The sequence below is a fragment of the Terrapene carolina genome, unplaced genomic scaffold, assembly GCF_002925995.2.
Source record: "Terrapene carolina triunguis isolate 2854851 unplaced genomic scaffold, T_m_triunguis-2.0 Scaffold58, whole genome shotgun sequence".
In the NCBI taxonomy this organism is placed as follows: domain Eukaryota; kingdom Metazoa; phylum Chordata; order Testudines; family Emydidae; genus Terrapene; species Terrapene triunguis.
Genome location: NW_020664409.1, coordinates 77,130,918 through 77,147,721, shown reverse-complemented (window position 1 = coordinate 77,147,721; position 16,804 = coordinate 77,130,918). Strand labels below are relative to the sequence as shown.

At 39.0% G+C, this 16,804-nt stretch overlaps 1 protein-coding gene across 1 annotated transcript in view; it reads right to left on the bottom strand.

Annotated features, from left to right (window-relative positions):
* VPS13B (vacuolar protein sorting 13 homolog B) overlaps window positions 1-16,804 on the bottom strand; it is a 953,533-nt gene that overhangs the window by 334,017 nt on the left and 602,712 nt on the right. Inside the window, exon 29 of the mRNA XM_026663381.1 lies at window positions 15,277-15,394. Within this exon, the coding sequence (XP_026519166.1) occupies window positions 15,277-15,394 (118 nt within the window). The remainder of the gene's footprint in view (window positions 1-15,276; window positions 15,395-16,804) is intronic.

Genomic DNA, 16,804 nt, shown 5'->3' with positions numbered 1-16,804 from the left:
CCCTTACCTGCTGCCTGCTTCCCGCGAATCAAATGTTCGCGGGAAGCAGGGGAGGGGGCGGAGACTTTGGGGAGGGGGTGGAGTTTGGGCGGGGGCGGGGGCGGGGGGCGGGGCCGGGGTCCCGTGGAGTGTCCTCTTTTGGGACACTCCACATATGGTAACCCTATGTTCTGTGTATGTGTATATATATCTCCTTACTATATGTTCCATTCTATGCATCCGATGAAGTGGGCTGTAGCCCACTAAAGCTTATGCTCAAATAAATTTGTTAGTCTTTAAGGTGCCACAAGTACTCCTGTTCTTTTTGCAGATACAGACTAACACGGCTGCTACTCTGAAACCTATATATCTGTTGTAGAACTGTAGATATTAGCAGCAGACATACTGCCATACTTACATCTAAAAGGTAGATAGGGTTTTCCAACATATTTAGAAGACAGTTTCTGAAGTGAATATCTAAGCAAATGTGGTCAGTGTGAAGGCTGCCCTCAAAAGTTCTTTTTTACAGTAAAAAATAAAAAGGCAAAAATGTAAAGCAAAACTACAAGGGGAACATAGGGGGAAAGGGTTAACAACATCATAAAAGCAGCACAATTCAAAGGCAGTAGGACTCACAGACCTTTTGAACACTGCTGTTGAGGTAGTTTTTGGCAGCAAGAGGCAACATATTCTTAGAAACCTACATCCTGCCACAGGAAGCCTCAGAATACACCATTGCTTTTGTGAATGCCAAATTTAAATACAAAGCCTTCACACTAAATCAGTTAAATACTATTATACAGTATGTATGAAAAGCCTGCCAAAGATGTTTTCAAATACCAGATTTAAGTAAATTGCAGTTGCACTTATTGCCAGATAAAAACAATCCACACTTGCTAGAATACCCACTTGCATGACAACAGTGACCTTTAGGATTATGGATTAAATTTTCATGTGTCTAAACAGGCTCTGTCAAGCTCCCAAAATATAGAAATTATGGTGGTTATAAAGGCAGTTGGGTGTCCTGCATTTCTGTCAGAAGTAAAATAGTGCAGGGAGCAATCAATGACATTATATATATATATATATACACACACACACACACACACACACAAACACTTCACAATTAATTCTGTCTGCTGTATTTATTTAAAGCAGACTCTTCTGAGCACAGTTGAATAAACATAAATCTATACAATTCCGATCAGTTGCATTTTGAACATGGTATAATCTCTGGATTTTTTTTGAAGTGTTTTTTTTTTTTTATGACGCATCTGTTTACATAACATGCCAAGTATTAAATAATTAAGCTGAGAGCTCTGAACAATGTCTGTGGAGAATCAAAATGTCTATAAGGACAGTCAAACCTATAGATAAATTATAACAAAGCTACTTTTGAATTTCTGCTGGATAATCATTATATACTTATACCTGTTTACAATGGGAAACTGAAAAGTCTTAGCTTTTCCTTTGAGTTGACTCTTCCCTCACACTTCTAAGCCCTGGGCTTTTTTTTTGCCATTTGAAAAATAAAGCCGATAACAAATACATTTAAAAATAATAATAGCCCCGGGTTTAAGTAAATCTGGATATCATTGTCAACCAAGAACTGTCTTCTCTGTAGCCTGCAAGGACTGTTTGCATCTGTACATATCTATATTCCTGCAATGTTCTGTTCAATGCCACCTTCACAGTTGTAATATCTTTTGCCATTTAATCCAAGCTGCCATGCCACTGGAAGTCATGAGGACATCAGACTAAAGCAAACCAAATAGGCCAATAATGATGCTAGCTATTATCTCAGTATTTTTCCATCCTCTAACAGAGGCTGCCAGTAATTAATAAGAGTATCACCCATTGTACTCTTAACAGAAAACTCACTGACAACTGACAGCCCAGTCAGAAAGCACATGAAATGTATTTAGAAGTTGTAATTGGGCTAGAGTTCTGCCTGTAAACAAAGTTTAAATGGTCCCTAAAATGCAGCAAAAATACTGCATGTTAACTTAATCAATATCCTAGTCCTGTGTAATCAACATGATCAACAGTGCAATGAGATAAGATACCAGTGTGAAGAATAAGAGCTGAAACATTAGAAGAATATTAAGTGTGGGATTTCCAAAAGCACTTACAGGAGATAGCAGCCCAACTCCAAATGAAAGTCAGTGGGAGTTAGATGCCCAACTCACATAAAAACCCATGCTAAATTGTTGAGCACTTTTGCTACTGCAGCTTTGAATGGTGCTCAAATAATAATAGTAATTTGTTCAAATTCCTTCTCTTGACTAACTCAGTATATGGCTATCTATGCAAGTTTCTCAATATAATCAAATTATATATGAACATAGAATTAAATGTGATTATTTTCATTCAGCTGAATGTCCATAAAACTGAAAATAGAAATGCTTACAAAAATGTTGTACATAGAACAGAAAGATTTTAGCAAACTATTTTGTGCAAAAAAAAAATAAATAAATCCAACCATTCACAAATCACTTCAAGAACTGTGGTATAAATTTGTCATAGATAAAACCATGTGAGGGACATCAGAGAACCCACAAATATTTATGGAATGAACCACAAGCTGTATACAGAAGTTAACAAATGTCTCATTACAAATGGGGTATGGGTCTCCCAGGAACAGAAGCATAGTACTCATATTATATTCAACTTAAGATCCTGTTATAATTAAAAATACTACAAAAGAAAAAAAAACTGCTTTAAATATTTCTGGGAAATACTTTTCAGCAAACAAAACATTTGTTGAAACCAAATATGATGTAAATTATATTTACTCACAGTTAATATAAAAAGTGTAACAGTAAGCTTTTAAAAACCTTTTCTGAATTATTTTAGAGTAAATTACTTACCACAATCACGACCTTTGGATGTCAATTTTAACTATATATGACAGCAAAGTATCCTTTAAATGAGTGTTCAAGCACATATTTTTAAAATCAACTATAAGAAACGAGAGGACAGACAAACAGCGAAATATTTTATGGAAAGTAAACTATTCCCCCAACTGGGATTTATTAAATACAAGTAACTTCCATAATGGGACTGCTCTATTTAAACCCTTAAAAATAAGTTATTTCCCCTAGTCCAACTAATGCAGCCCTCTGTTATCAAGAATTACAGTACTCTACAGTAATGTTCCAAAAACTGCAACTTACAATAGTGGTAGCAGCAGCTACAGAACTCAGCAAAGCCAGGACTTTGGAAGTCATGTGGCCCAGCAAATTCTCTCTTCTGGAGCAACCATCTGGGTTTGTGCTCTTCATGGAATTTGTCGGGGAAGTAGCTCTTTAAGAAGGTGTTAGTATCCTCTACACAAAGGAGAGCCCCTGCTGCCTCTGCCAGCATACCAAGTGACTGGGGGATGGCCTAGACAACCTTCTCTGATGCCCCCTTCTTCTATTGCTAAGACTTTGGGGCACATCCCTGCAGTCCTTTCATAGCAGCAGCTGACTACTTTACAGCCCCAGGAGCCACATGAAATCAGTAATTCCAGACTCTATGACCTGTATTGTGTGGTTGGGAGAATGGTTGTTTGGGTGAGGGAGGTGGGAAAGGGCGATAAACTGAGCTAGGGGCTGAGGATGGGATTTTCAAAAGAGCCTAAGAAAAGTTATGTGCCTTTGACAATCTCAGCTTAAATCAATAGGACTTAAACAGCCATGGGGACCAGGAGAGGCTGGGACTTTTCAGCTTGGAATAGACACAATTAAGGGGTGATATGAGTGTCTATAAAATCATGACCGGGGGGGAGAAAGTAAATAAGGAAGTATTATTAACTATTTCTCTTAACACAAGAACTAGGGGTCACCAAATGAAATTAATAGGCAGCAGGTTTAAAACAAACAAAAGGAAGTATTTTTTCACACAACGCACAGTCAACCTGTGAAACTCTTTGCCAGAGGATGTTATGAAAAAGTTCAAAAAAGAACTAGATAAGTTCATGGAGTATAGGTCCATCAATGGCTATTAGCCAGGATGGGCAGAGATGGCATCCCTAGCCTCTGTTTGCCAGAAGCTGGGAATGGGCGGCAGAGGGTGGATTACCTATTCTATTCATTCCCTCTGAAGCACCTGGCATTGGCCACTGTTGGAAGACAGGATACTGAGCTAGATGGACCTTTGGTCTGATCCAATATGGCTGTTCTTATGAGAGAAGGCAGCAGTAAAGGCAACCTGGGAGCTCTGTGGCCCAGTATCCTCCGTGGACTCATGTGGAGCAGGACTCTTCCCCCAATGACCTGGGAGCCAGGCCATAGGAACTCAAAGGTGGCCAACGTCTGTCCAACCACCACCAGACACCACTCAAGTGGGCAGAGGATTGACTTTCAATGGGAATTGAAAATCTACTCAGGAGCCCCTCTGATATCTGCAGTGACTCTACTAAATGGCATGTTGAATCAGGAACTAAGGCATGAATATATGGCATAGAACACACAGTATATTTTGAGAGGGGAGGTAGGGCTCGCATCAGAGTTAAGGTTTGCAAATAGTTTGATGCACCTGGCTGCTGGGAAGGAGGCATTGCTCCTGCTAGGGTGAGGAAGAGAAAAACAGGAATAAATCTGTTGCCTCAGTAAAAGTACACTAAGGACAAGTATATTTATTTGTATTTATTGTTCTAAGAGTTAATATATATCAAGGTAAAAGTTTAAAATACTAAGTATTTCAGTATGTAAAATGATAATGTCAGAACATGAAAATTTTAAACAAATTAAAACTAATCAAATGATTCTTTGATTTTATTTTAATTGGCTTCACTATAATAAAATTGCAGGTTTTTTGGTCAGGAAATAGAAACAATTTAATTATGTTAAACTACATCTCAGACACTATACACAGAAAACAAATCCTTTTTCCCGCTCCCACTGAAGCAACTTAAACACATTCTTGATTTCAAAACTGAAGCGATATGAAATGCATGTATCAAGTTTTATATATGTTGTATATGAAATACAAAATAACGGCGTTAAAATAGTATTATAGGCATAAATAAAAATCATAAAAGGAAGGAAACTCTAAAGTCAGCCTGCCGATTTTGTGTAGGCTTTAGAGAACACATGGTAGGTAAGAACACCAGCAGCTGTGAGACCTTTTTATAGAGTATAATATAAATTGCAGTACATAAGCACTATACAGAAAGGCAAGTATCTTACAGAAACCTTCATTTACAATGGCTGTGCTTTTGGTGTTTTATGTCTGACCTTTAATATTACAAACTGTCAATCAAATGGTGGTAACCTTTACTTAACTGTAACAGAAATGAAAGTCAGACTTTATTATGCTATTTTACTATAAATTACACAAGAGTATTTTTCAATGATGCTAATGACACCAAAGTTGTCTGAATTGTAGTATAATCAAACTCATCAGTAATTTGCTTTCACTTCAATAGGCAATGGAAAATTTAATTCTGAAGAATCCAAATGAACCAATTTTTCAGCAACTAAATCTAGAAATAATAGGTCACCTCAGTAACCTACAAGGTTTAGAGGAGCAATTTTTAGTCACCTTTAACAATTGCTTCTTTTAATAGCTGGTCCTAGACCATGCAAGTTGAGAGACTGCTCCTGATTTATTCCTAAATAACCCACAAGTGTTAGTTCAGGAAGCTACATCTGGGCCACCAAATACTCATGACACACTATAATTATATTCAAAATCTGTATGGGAGGGTTCATACCACATATTAGCACCGTTACATTAAACATTAGGGTTGAGAGCTTCATCTTGCTCCAGTCCCTTTATGACAAGTAAAAGGGCCAGAGTGGCATAAAAGGCCTCTAAAATCCCCATATCCATCCAGGGGAGGATTCCCCCAGAGAAAGAAATGTAGAAGAAAGCAATGAGGCTGATCTTGGAGTACCCTCTTGCAAACCCTGGCATAAGTAGTGTGCCGGAGGGCAGGGCTGGGAGTGGGAGGGGTGTGTTGGGAGTGGGGCACAGAATACAATGATGCAGAGATTCCAGGCACAGTCTTTGTGTTTGCTGGCACAGCCCAGGATTGGAAGGATGAAATGGTGGCTTAATGCAATCGTAGCCTCCATCCCCTGGAGTTGAGAGTTCTGTGCTATACCTCTTAGAAGCACAGCACCAAATCTCACCCTAGAAGATTTAGAATTTTAGCAAAATCCTCAGATTCAGCACCAAGGCTACTTAAACATATAGTTATAAAAGGCATAAATAGCCCTACACAAACAAGGTGGTAGAAAGGAAAAGAAAAAAGAAAAGATACAGGAGGTTATTTGAGCTGCACAGGTATCCTTCAGAAAACAGAAATCCTGACCAAGTGAAGCCAACAGACAGGAACAAACTATGGCAGATAACATCTAAAATGGAAACTAGGAGAGTTAAAAAAAAGCAATTTGAAGTCCAAAGACAATAAAGCAACAATAAATTATTGAAGCTCTTTTCTTTCTTTCTTGTTTTTTTTTTAGGGTAAGGTTCTTTTAAATTTCTTCAATTGTTTTATAAAAAACATTCTTAGGTGGAGAGTTACTAGGAGAGCTGAGCAAACAATTTGTAACAAATAACATAATTGACAAATTTAACCTTTTCTCTGTTTGGAGACTGTCGGTTAATTGAAAACTATGTGAAAAAGTCACAACTTTTATTTAATGTGGCTTCCTTGTGAGCAACACTGATTAGCAACCACTGGACATATAAGTCACATAATAATGTTTTTGTTCCCGGATTGGAATACTCACATGAAGCAAATATAAAATTTACTATCCATGAATATTTGCAAGTGAAAATTTAAAATTCACACTCAGCAAGTATTTGCAAATAAAACTGAATCCACTAAGATAGGGTTACCATATTTGAACTTTCAAAAAAGAGGACACTCCGGGGGGGGGGGGGGGAAGAGGTTTAGCCCCGCCCCCTAGCCACTCCCTCCCAATTCCCGCCCCCCTGACTGCCCCCCACAGAACCCCCAACCCATCCAACCCTCCCTGCTCCTTGTCCCCTGATCGCCCCTTCCCGGGACCCCTGCCCCTAATCACCCCCCGGGACCCCACCCTTTATCTAAGCCTCCCTTATCTTTGTCCCCTCCTGAGACCTCCCCACCCTACCTGTCCCCTGACTGTTCTGACTCCTATCCACACCCCTGCCCCCGCCAGATCCCCGGGACTCCCACGCCTATCCAACCGCTGCCTGTTCCCTGACTGCCCCCCCCCGAACCTCCAACCCATCTAACCCTCCCTGTCCCCTGACTGCCCCAATCCCTCTCCACACCCCTGCCCCCTGACAGGTCCCCCCAGAACCCCTGACCCATCCAACCCTCCCCCTGCTCCCTGTCCCCTGACTGCCCCAATCCCTCTTCACACCCCTGCCCCCTGACAGGTCCCCCCAGAACCCCCACCCATCCAACCCTCCTGCTCCCTGTTTCTTGACTCGCCCCCAGAGCGGGGGAGGGAGCGGGGCTGGCCAATCAGGGCCAGCTGCCATGGGCAGGGGGGTGGCTTTCTGGCCCACTCTAGTTTGTAGCGGCACAAACAGCTCCTGCTCCCGTTTTGCTACCGGCGTGCTGAAGCTGTGGGGGAGGGGCTTTTGCTGCCGGAGCGGCCCCAAGTGAGCAGCTCAATCCGGCACGGCTGCCCTGTCAGCCGCTTTTGGGTCTTTAGATAACCGTCCGGGAGGAAATCCCGGACATTTTTAGCTTTTTACAAATTCCCACCGGACGGCTATTTGAAGACCCAAAAGCCGGACATGTCCGGGGAAACCCGGACGGATGGTAACCCTACACTAAGAGAAAAATTATTTGTGGAGAGAGTACTCACAGTTTTGAAGCAAGTGTTTGGGGTCAAGTAGGAGATAGTAATACTTCTATCATTTTCTCTTTCTGAATTTTTTTTTAATTTCTACCAGCCACAAAGTGAGGAGGGGAGATTTATTCTATTATATTTAGTTCAATTAAACAAATGGTATTGTATTCGCCAATCAACTTCATAATTAAAAAAGCAAAGTCCAAAATAAAAGTGAAATATACAGTTTAAATTTAGTGAAATTTATTCTGTAGGTTTGGATAGCTTTTGGTATTGGAAACTAATAAGCTAGATATCTGAAATAAAATGGGCAGTGTTTAGCTTTAATTTTACAATTAACTTCCACTGATGTTTTCAAATGAGTAACTCTTGCAATGATCTCAGAAGTGCCAGTGCTAATTAGGAATGGAGTTTCCATGTAACGCTATCAAAATATTTGAATGTTTTACTGGTACAATGGCTGAGACAGACATCTTGAACCACTCTAATTAGTATAGAAAATGAAAAGACACTGTAAGACTCTAAAAGAGCAGGGCAACTTTTCTTTCCATAACAGCTGTAAGAGGGAATGATCATGAACCTTTCTAGAAAATAAGAACAAGAAGGATTTCCATAAAAGGTATTTATAAACAAGCATAAATTCAAGTGGTATAACAGGGTGGAATGATTGAAATCAAGACAATTTAAATAACTGATTTGATTTAAATATCGTAAAAATCAATCAAGGATTTGCAAAACAATTAGAACTTGTGCTATTGCAACTGTGAATTAAAATGTATAGTGAAATTGCTTTAAAATATTTTTAAGGGAAAAATTACTGTGTAAAAATCTGAAATTCTACTAACATAGGAAGCTAATTAAAGAGTACAAAACATCCACTTTAGCAATTTAGGACTATAAAATGGGAAGAAAAAGAACAAATCTCTCTCTCTCTCTCTCATGTTTTAATTGCTAGTAGGCTATAAATCAAAGATTTCCCTACAAATTATTTAAAAAAATATTTAATAAGATTAGTTTTTGTACCTATCTTTTACCTTTATTATTTTAAAAAAAACACTAACCTAACCTCTGCAGTAGAGAGCTAACCAAAATGACATAACTAGATTTTATTAGAAAACTTCATTTTCCTAGTAACTTGTGGTAAAATATGTGAATTTTTACTGACTTGATACTGTTTCCACCAAGAATCATTTTTGTACATATTTTTTAATAATTGCATTTCAATGTTCATCCAGCAGTACTGTAACAGTGAAACAGTTGTTTCTTTATCCTTCTTTAGAGCTTTGGTAAGTTCTTTGTTCACTTACAAAAACTTTCATTTAAATATTCCGAACTTTAGAGCTCAATGGAAAATAAGGTGAAAGTTTTTATAAAATAATCAACCACTAAAGCAAGAACTATGAGTCTCAATTGCACTCCTTAAGTTACGTTCAGATATTTGATATCAAAGTTTTAAATCAGAAAAATGATTTCAGCTGTGTTAATTGGTCTTACAAAAAATTGATAAATAAAAGGCTACAAGGGTACACTATTGCTCATATTGTGGTCACAAGAAAGAGTGTTCTGCAAATTCCTCATCAACAGGTATGATTTTATGACATAAATGTAGCCCATAGTAGTATCAAAACTGAGCCAGATAATACGGCTGACGACTACATGCTTAGAAATTTGGGTGCTTGTTGGAAAACATTAGAAATGCATTTCATTTTCCAAACCACATTTGAAAGAGAGAACAGATTTCCATCCAGCTTTTTGGCAATGTATTTACTTTCTGTCAGAAACCCATCTATCACTCTTTCCCTCCTTTACTCCAGCACTATCAGCGCAAACACATGGAAGTTAAATAGTATTGCTTTTTTTAATTAGCATATGGTATGAACGAGAAGCTTGGATCTTGAAAATGATGGGGGATTCCCTATTGACCAACTATGGGCCTAATGATCCCCTAGATGTGCTGAGTGCACTAAACTTCCAGTTACTTCATAGTCTCACAGGAGATCTTTGGCACCTTAAATGTCAGGCCTTTTCACAGTTGCCTTCAAAGAGTCTGTACCCTCCATGCTCCTGGTCACTATTTCTTTTCTAGACTTGACAAGTCATTTAATGGAGCAATATGAAATATTTACATGCACTCCACATTGTTTTAATCTACTCATTCTAGGACTGGGTCACAGTTTCTTAAATTGTAAGGTCTTTGTATGAGTTTGTGCAGCATCTAGTACAGTTCTGATTTAGAACTAGAATATGCCCTGATCCCATGTGATCATGCGAAAACAGCAAGCCCCATTCCCCAGTACACACTACCTGGAACTTGGGACCAGGTGCTGGGGGAAGCAGGGTACTGCGTATCTGATATTTCTCTACCATAAGCAGATAGACAGAGGCAGGATATGGAGGAGAGGGAGTAGACAGAGCTATGGTTCCCCTCCCCCTACATGCCAGCAGATAAACTGACATGGTATGGTGCATCTTGTAAAGAAGTTCAGTTCTGCCAATATTATAATTAATAATAATTAAAAAAATGGGAGATTCTCAATTGCTGCTCTCTTTTATGCTGGGTTTCAACTGGTGAATGTTATTTATATTGTGCTAGGCGTTGTACCTAAACACAGGAAAACAGAATCCCCTGGCCCCAAGAATATACAATCTAAAAAGATGAAAAACAGAAAATGAAAGTAATGGGGCAGAATGTTGGTGAAGGTGATAATAGGCACGTATCTTGTTATTTCTATTTATTTAAAACATTTTTAACATAACATAAAATATATGTATTGATCATGGGGGAGAGGTGGAGACTGGAGAAATGGCAGGAGGAGAGAAGGTGCGTAAATAGGAACAAGGGAGTGAGGAAAATTCCTCTAGCACTGGTGCTCTTGGTCGGGCTCAGAGTGGAAAGTCCCAATAAGAAAGGCTTTCTCAATAAATCAGTCTCCATATGACAAGTAATGGTGAAGTAGATCTAAAGCTTTTTGTAGTAGTCATAATCACCACCCACAATTTTGTATTTAATAAATTCCAACATAAAGTATTAAATACTAATATTTTGGAACACATCCTAAGCCCACCACAGAGTCTGAGTAACAAGATCATGTCAGTGTTGCTAATTCCAAGAATTCAAAAATCATGAGTCAGACCCCAGTAAATGATGTGGTCTTTAAAAAATAAATAAATCACATTGTTTTTCAACAGTCTTTGGATTCCTTTCATCTTCAGGGGAAACTCTCCCACTCTAAACTGTGTTATCAGACAGGTCAAAATTCAATCTTTAATATATGCACAAAAATATGGCCTTCCTGTTCAGTGATTAGAGGGATCTCCACTTACCCTGTCCTACTCCCTAAAGGTGTAGGGAGCTGCCATTCTATCTCTGTTTATCCTTCTCCATATATGGGATAGGCAGCGGTTACACTCACATTCTCACTCCCAGTCCTGTCCCCCCCAACTTATTGCCTACATACATTTTCCCTAATTTCTTCTGACATCTATAAAGGTTATGCCATGCTGTCCAGCTTAGAGCACCCTGTAGCTTCAGTCCCATTGACAGGAATGGGAGATGATGGCCATTTTTTTAAATGGCAAAACTTTATGAGCTGGAATGCAGACACCAGAAATTCATCAGAAATCTTAAAAAACAAAACAAAACAAAAAACCCCACCCTCCCACACACACACATCTCAGAGGAAGGGGCAGGCATTGCCCCTTATTGGAGGCAGCAAAATGGTATAATAATGCTTATTTTAAGAGAATCTTCTTTTTGGTGTTATGGTACATTTATCCTATTTGTTGTATCTCCATAATAGATTTAAAAGAAATTAAACCCTACATTTATGCAATTTAAGTATTTTAAAGATAAAATATTTTGAGAGGAAATTTGGGATCTCTGTTTTTTGCGGTAAAATAAAAAGAGTCATTTAGTTAATTATGTTGCTTGCTAAATGCCAATATTCATGTGGGGAAATGTTTGCATCCAAACTTTCAGGGTGAGCTGCTTCTCCATGATCCCTACTTTGAATTTAGTTTTCTCTCCAAGTTAAACAAGAAAGCTGTTTTCCAATATGGAGAGTTTCTAAATGTGAGGAAAAAAATTTTCTTCATGAGGAACACTACAAAAAATGACACTAATTCCATGTGGTTACAGCACAGACCTAAACAGAAGACTGTTTAAACCAAAGTGAGACCACAAATTAAAAGGCTGTGTGTCCCCACTCCCATAACACTGTAAAGACAGTGATTCAGACAATGATTTATTTTCTTACATTCTATTAAAAACAGTAGTAATAAATAGAAGCAGGGGGAAGGATGGAAAGAGGGGGAAGAAGCCATGTTGGGATTAGTACGATACTGCAGCAGATAAATCTCCAGTAATCAACAGACTTTTTATATTTTTAAATGTTCTATAATGGACAGTACATTACATATGTTGCAAATGATATTTATTATCCATTTTTAAACAAAATGTGTGTGTAAGGTTATATGGGCTTGTTGTTTTCATTTGCTTTTTGACAACCCCAGACTAACATTTGGATTCCCCAGTCACACACAGTTGTCATCTAACACTATCCCCCACAGGCTGTGGTCCTTCCAGATAGTGAGAATCCTGGTCAGGTAATGAAATCTAGTCTCTGGGCAGCAGAGGGTTGAAGCTGAACCAACATAATCATAAATGCCTTACTTTTATTCTTTTCTAGCTTCCACCCATGCCCTAATTATACAAAGTCTTTGTATTATCCTCCTTTCCAACAAGAGTTTTGAAATGAGCTCCCTTCTGAATTCTACTGGTCTAGCAGCTGCTACTGTTGAATGAAGACTGAGTATATCCTCACCACAATGCTCCCAAATCTATGTCATGCATGGGAACACAGACTGAATCCTGGATTTGAATCCTGAACTCCCAATTAGAAGTGCAGAAAATTTACCACTGCGCCACAAAGTTGGCACCCTAAAACTTTTGATGTTAAAAATTACTTCATTTATTTTGATAGAGTGAGATTTGCCATTGCATGCCACAACAGTTCAAAACATTTTTTTTTTAAAAGCAGGATTGCAACCTCATATGCTATAATTTTGCCAAGTGTCCTTAAGAACGCCCATACTGGGTCAGACCAAAAGTCCATCTAGCCCAGTATCCTGTCTTCCAACAGTGGCCAATGCCAGTTGCCCCAGAGGGAATGAACAGAACAGGTAATCATTAAGTGATTCATCCCGTCGCCCATTGTTTCCTTCATGAACACTATACGCCAAAAGATTTTAAAAAATTGTTGTCAATATAATTGCATAATTAAGAGAGAAAAGAGATGCCTTTCACCTATGGTGTGAAATAAGATGGTGAGTGAATGAAGCAGATATGGGAAAACTGCTGGAGACTGCAGACGTTGCTGAGGAGAAGATTACTGCACTGAGAAGTGTGATGCTGTGTATAGGGTCAATGATTTGATCAGTGACAGACAGTCAGGTAGGATGTTTGTGATCCAACACTTCTTTTCATCCTACCCAATTTTACTTCAACTTCCCTTAGTCTGTTGTGTTGTATATGAGATTTTTAATGACTTCCTTGTTAGAAAAAAGATATTTAAAAAAATATCTAAAAACTTAGCAGCACAAAACAAAAGACAACATTCTGGGTTGTAGAACTGAGAGAACCAAATATATGTTGCCGAAAGCTAGTCTAGTGCAGTGGTTTTCAACCTGTGGTTTCCAAACCTCTGGGGGTCTGCTATGTCTAGACAATGTCTAAGGGGTACATGAAAGGTTCCCGTTAACATAAACAGTGGTTTTCAACCTGTGGTCCGTGGACCCTTGCAGATCTGCAGAGTATGTCTAAGATTTCCAAAGCAGTCCGCACCTCCATTCAAAAATTGTAGGGGTCCACAAATGAAAAGAGACCATTGGTCTAGTGCATTATAAGCAGCCAACTTAAGAGAAAGCTTCAGGACTCCAATCATCAGACTGAACTAGTGACTACCAGTTCTGGAAATGTAGTGGTGTACTGCACCCACAGATGCAAGAGCACTGGACCAGATTCTTAGCTAGTATAAATTGGTGTATCTTCACTGACTTCAGTGGAGTTACACCAATTTACACTAGCTGAAAATCTGGCCCATTTAGTCTCTAATGTCTATGCAGGGAGTGCCACATGCCCACTGTAACAGACAGCACTGGAGATTACATTATTGAAACTAGATCTTGCAGGTTCAAATTTATGCTAGGGGAATGTTTTAAAATAGTTTTTAGATTCCAGATAGGAACACAGGAAGAGAAGGACAGTAGGATGTAGTTTTGGTTTTGTTCCTCACAAAGCAGAAACTAATTTATTCGGGGGGGGGTGAGGGAGGGGATTGTGAGAGCGGAGGAACCACAGAGACAGAAGCCAGTACATTTGTGAGCTGAGTGGGAACTGGTTCAGACCTCCTCATTGAAAGCAGTCACTGGCAACAGGACACAAAGAACTTTCACAGAAGGGATCCTAACGTGATAATAGTCACAGCCCATTTAATATAAGAAATAAGCTACTAGTGACAAACATATGAGCAAATACAATAATTCAAATATTTTCAAATGGAAATTTGACAAGTATTTGGAGAAGAAAAGACTTTGCCTTATAACTTCTAGATGAACAGAAGAGACAAAGAGCTGGAGAAATTTCATGGTCTCCTGCCATCCTAAAAATTCCTACACTTGACAAAGTAAAATTGCTGTCATTTTCTAGGCAGTAAATGTTTTACTGCTGGGAAAGGATTTTGATGTTTGTAACTTCTATTGAAGTGCAGTATGAAGTACTTTTCAAACAAAAATATTGCCACATCTGAGAAACAGACCAACAGGAACTATAAGACACTTGTTCATCTGTATTTCTGTGACTTTTCTCACTTGGTATTATTTGCAACCATACTTTCATGTCTGGCATCAGAGCCAACTCTACTCAACATCATACATTATTTTTTATCATGTTGTTAAATACGTTTGCCAGTTTTGCTGCCTACATATGATTAGTGAGGTTTGCACATACTCAATGACACAATCCAGAGCATGACATTTTTGCAGAAAATGTGTTTACTGTGAAATGTCTCTTTAGAAGTTTGCTCTCCTTTACAGCTTTGATCCACATGACATCAACAGTCCTGCATTTTGAATGTGTGTTTACCATTTACATTCTGAGTATCTATCACTTTCACACTACACTGCTACTAAGAGCTATGCTAGTCACAAACAGTCCCTTTTCTTCTTAGGTGATCTGAGTTTTCACTACATAAAACCAAGTCTCTTAAAATGCTTTCATCTGTGATCTTTACTTTCATAATGACTTGACATTTAAATTCTGTTATGCATCAACACTTCACAGAAATACTTGATATGTCTGAATGGATTTGAAAGCCTGCAAGTGAAGAAAATAAATAAAACCTGGTTTTGAATATCAAAAGTATTTTAACAGGCTGCATGGACCAAGTTTTACTGACCAATTAACTTCCGGTACAAATGAAATATTTGTGAGTTTAGATATAAGAAAAATACTTACTGGTAAATATCTTTTCTGAGTACAGCTCTGCTAAGAGGGTTGTCAGCCTGGGGAGCCATAGAGACGGAGCCAATCTTGACAATCAAAGTGTCTTCTTTTATTGCCTGATTAGCTTCAGCTAAGGCGAGAGAAAACATGCATCTGTTTTATAAGTGAGTGTGTGCACAGAGGTACATGGCAGACATATATAAAAAATAGTTTATAAAGAATCTCTGAATTACACTACGTACTAAGGATTCAATCTAGCAAAAATGTATGCACAAGAGTTACTACTTGTGCAAATAACCCCATTGCAGTCAATAGCACTACTATGACGATATACAACAAAGAAGGCTGTTACTTGGTGCCCAATTTCCCGATCAAGTTCTGTCTTGCACTTAAATCATAATGTGTGACCTCTTGTTCTACCTTGAGATATCTTATTTTAAAAATACCTTTTCAAAAGGATATTGATTCCAACAGATTTTCATATTCTACAGCTGCTTCCTCGTGAACACCCTACTGAAGTATATGCATATCTAAAATGTTAAAATATTACTCAGCCTTATGTTGTGGGTCCCTTTGGAAGGTATGAATCAAATAATACAAGATTTTACAATCTCACCATACAATAGCAGATCTTTCAACAGTTATCCCTGGAGCACACCTTACTGATAGCAACAAACATGATAAACACAAAGATAGCAAGATTGGGCTCAGTGGTGTGCAATATATATTCAGCACAGTATATAATACCCTACACACTGTGAAAAAATAAAAAGATGTGATATGTATCTGTGAAGAAAAGTCTCTTTGGTGACATTCTCAACTGCTATAATGAAAAACCTCTGCTTTTTACTTTGTCTAAATTAGGTTTTATATTTTAGCCAGATGAAGAAAAGGTTTACTTTAAATGAATGCTGTAGTAGATATAAAACCAGAGCTCTGTTGAGAAAAAAAATAGATTCTATTGCTCATACACTGAAGTTTCATGGCTCTCTTGCATCATCACTGAAAAAAAATTGTGTTCTGTTTCAACAGCTACAAAGACTTGCATTAGGTATTTTGCAGCACTCCTACTTTGAAGGATTTTATGGCAACTGGGAAGCTGCCAGTAATATCGTAAGTATATGACCGAGCATGCTCATAGAGTTTCCCACTCCATTTTCAGTAGGGTTACCATTCGTCCGGATTCCCCCGGACATGTCCGGCTTTTAGAGTTAAAAATAGCGTCCGGGGGGAATTTGTAAATGTCTGGACTCCTCCCCCCCCCGCAGAGCACGCGCTGCTGACAGGGCAGCCGGCCGGATGGTGCCACTTACATGGGGCTCCAACAGCCAGAGAGAGCCCCTCCTCCTCCCTGCAGCAGAGCTCCCTCCCTCCCTCCCTCCCTGCATTCGCAGATCACCAGCCGGCCGTTCGCACCGGCAGTCTGGAGCTCCTCCCCCTGCTCCTCCTCCCCGGCACGCTGGTCTGAGCGGCAGAGTAAGGGGGCCAGGGGGTCGGAGAAGGGGCAGGGAGGTTCTGGAGGGGGCAGTCGACGGGGGGG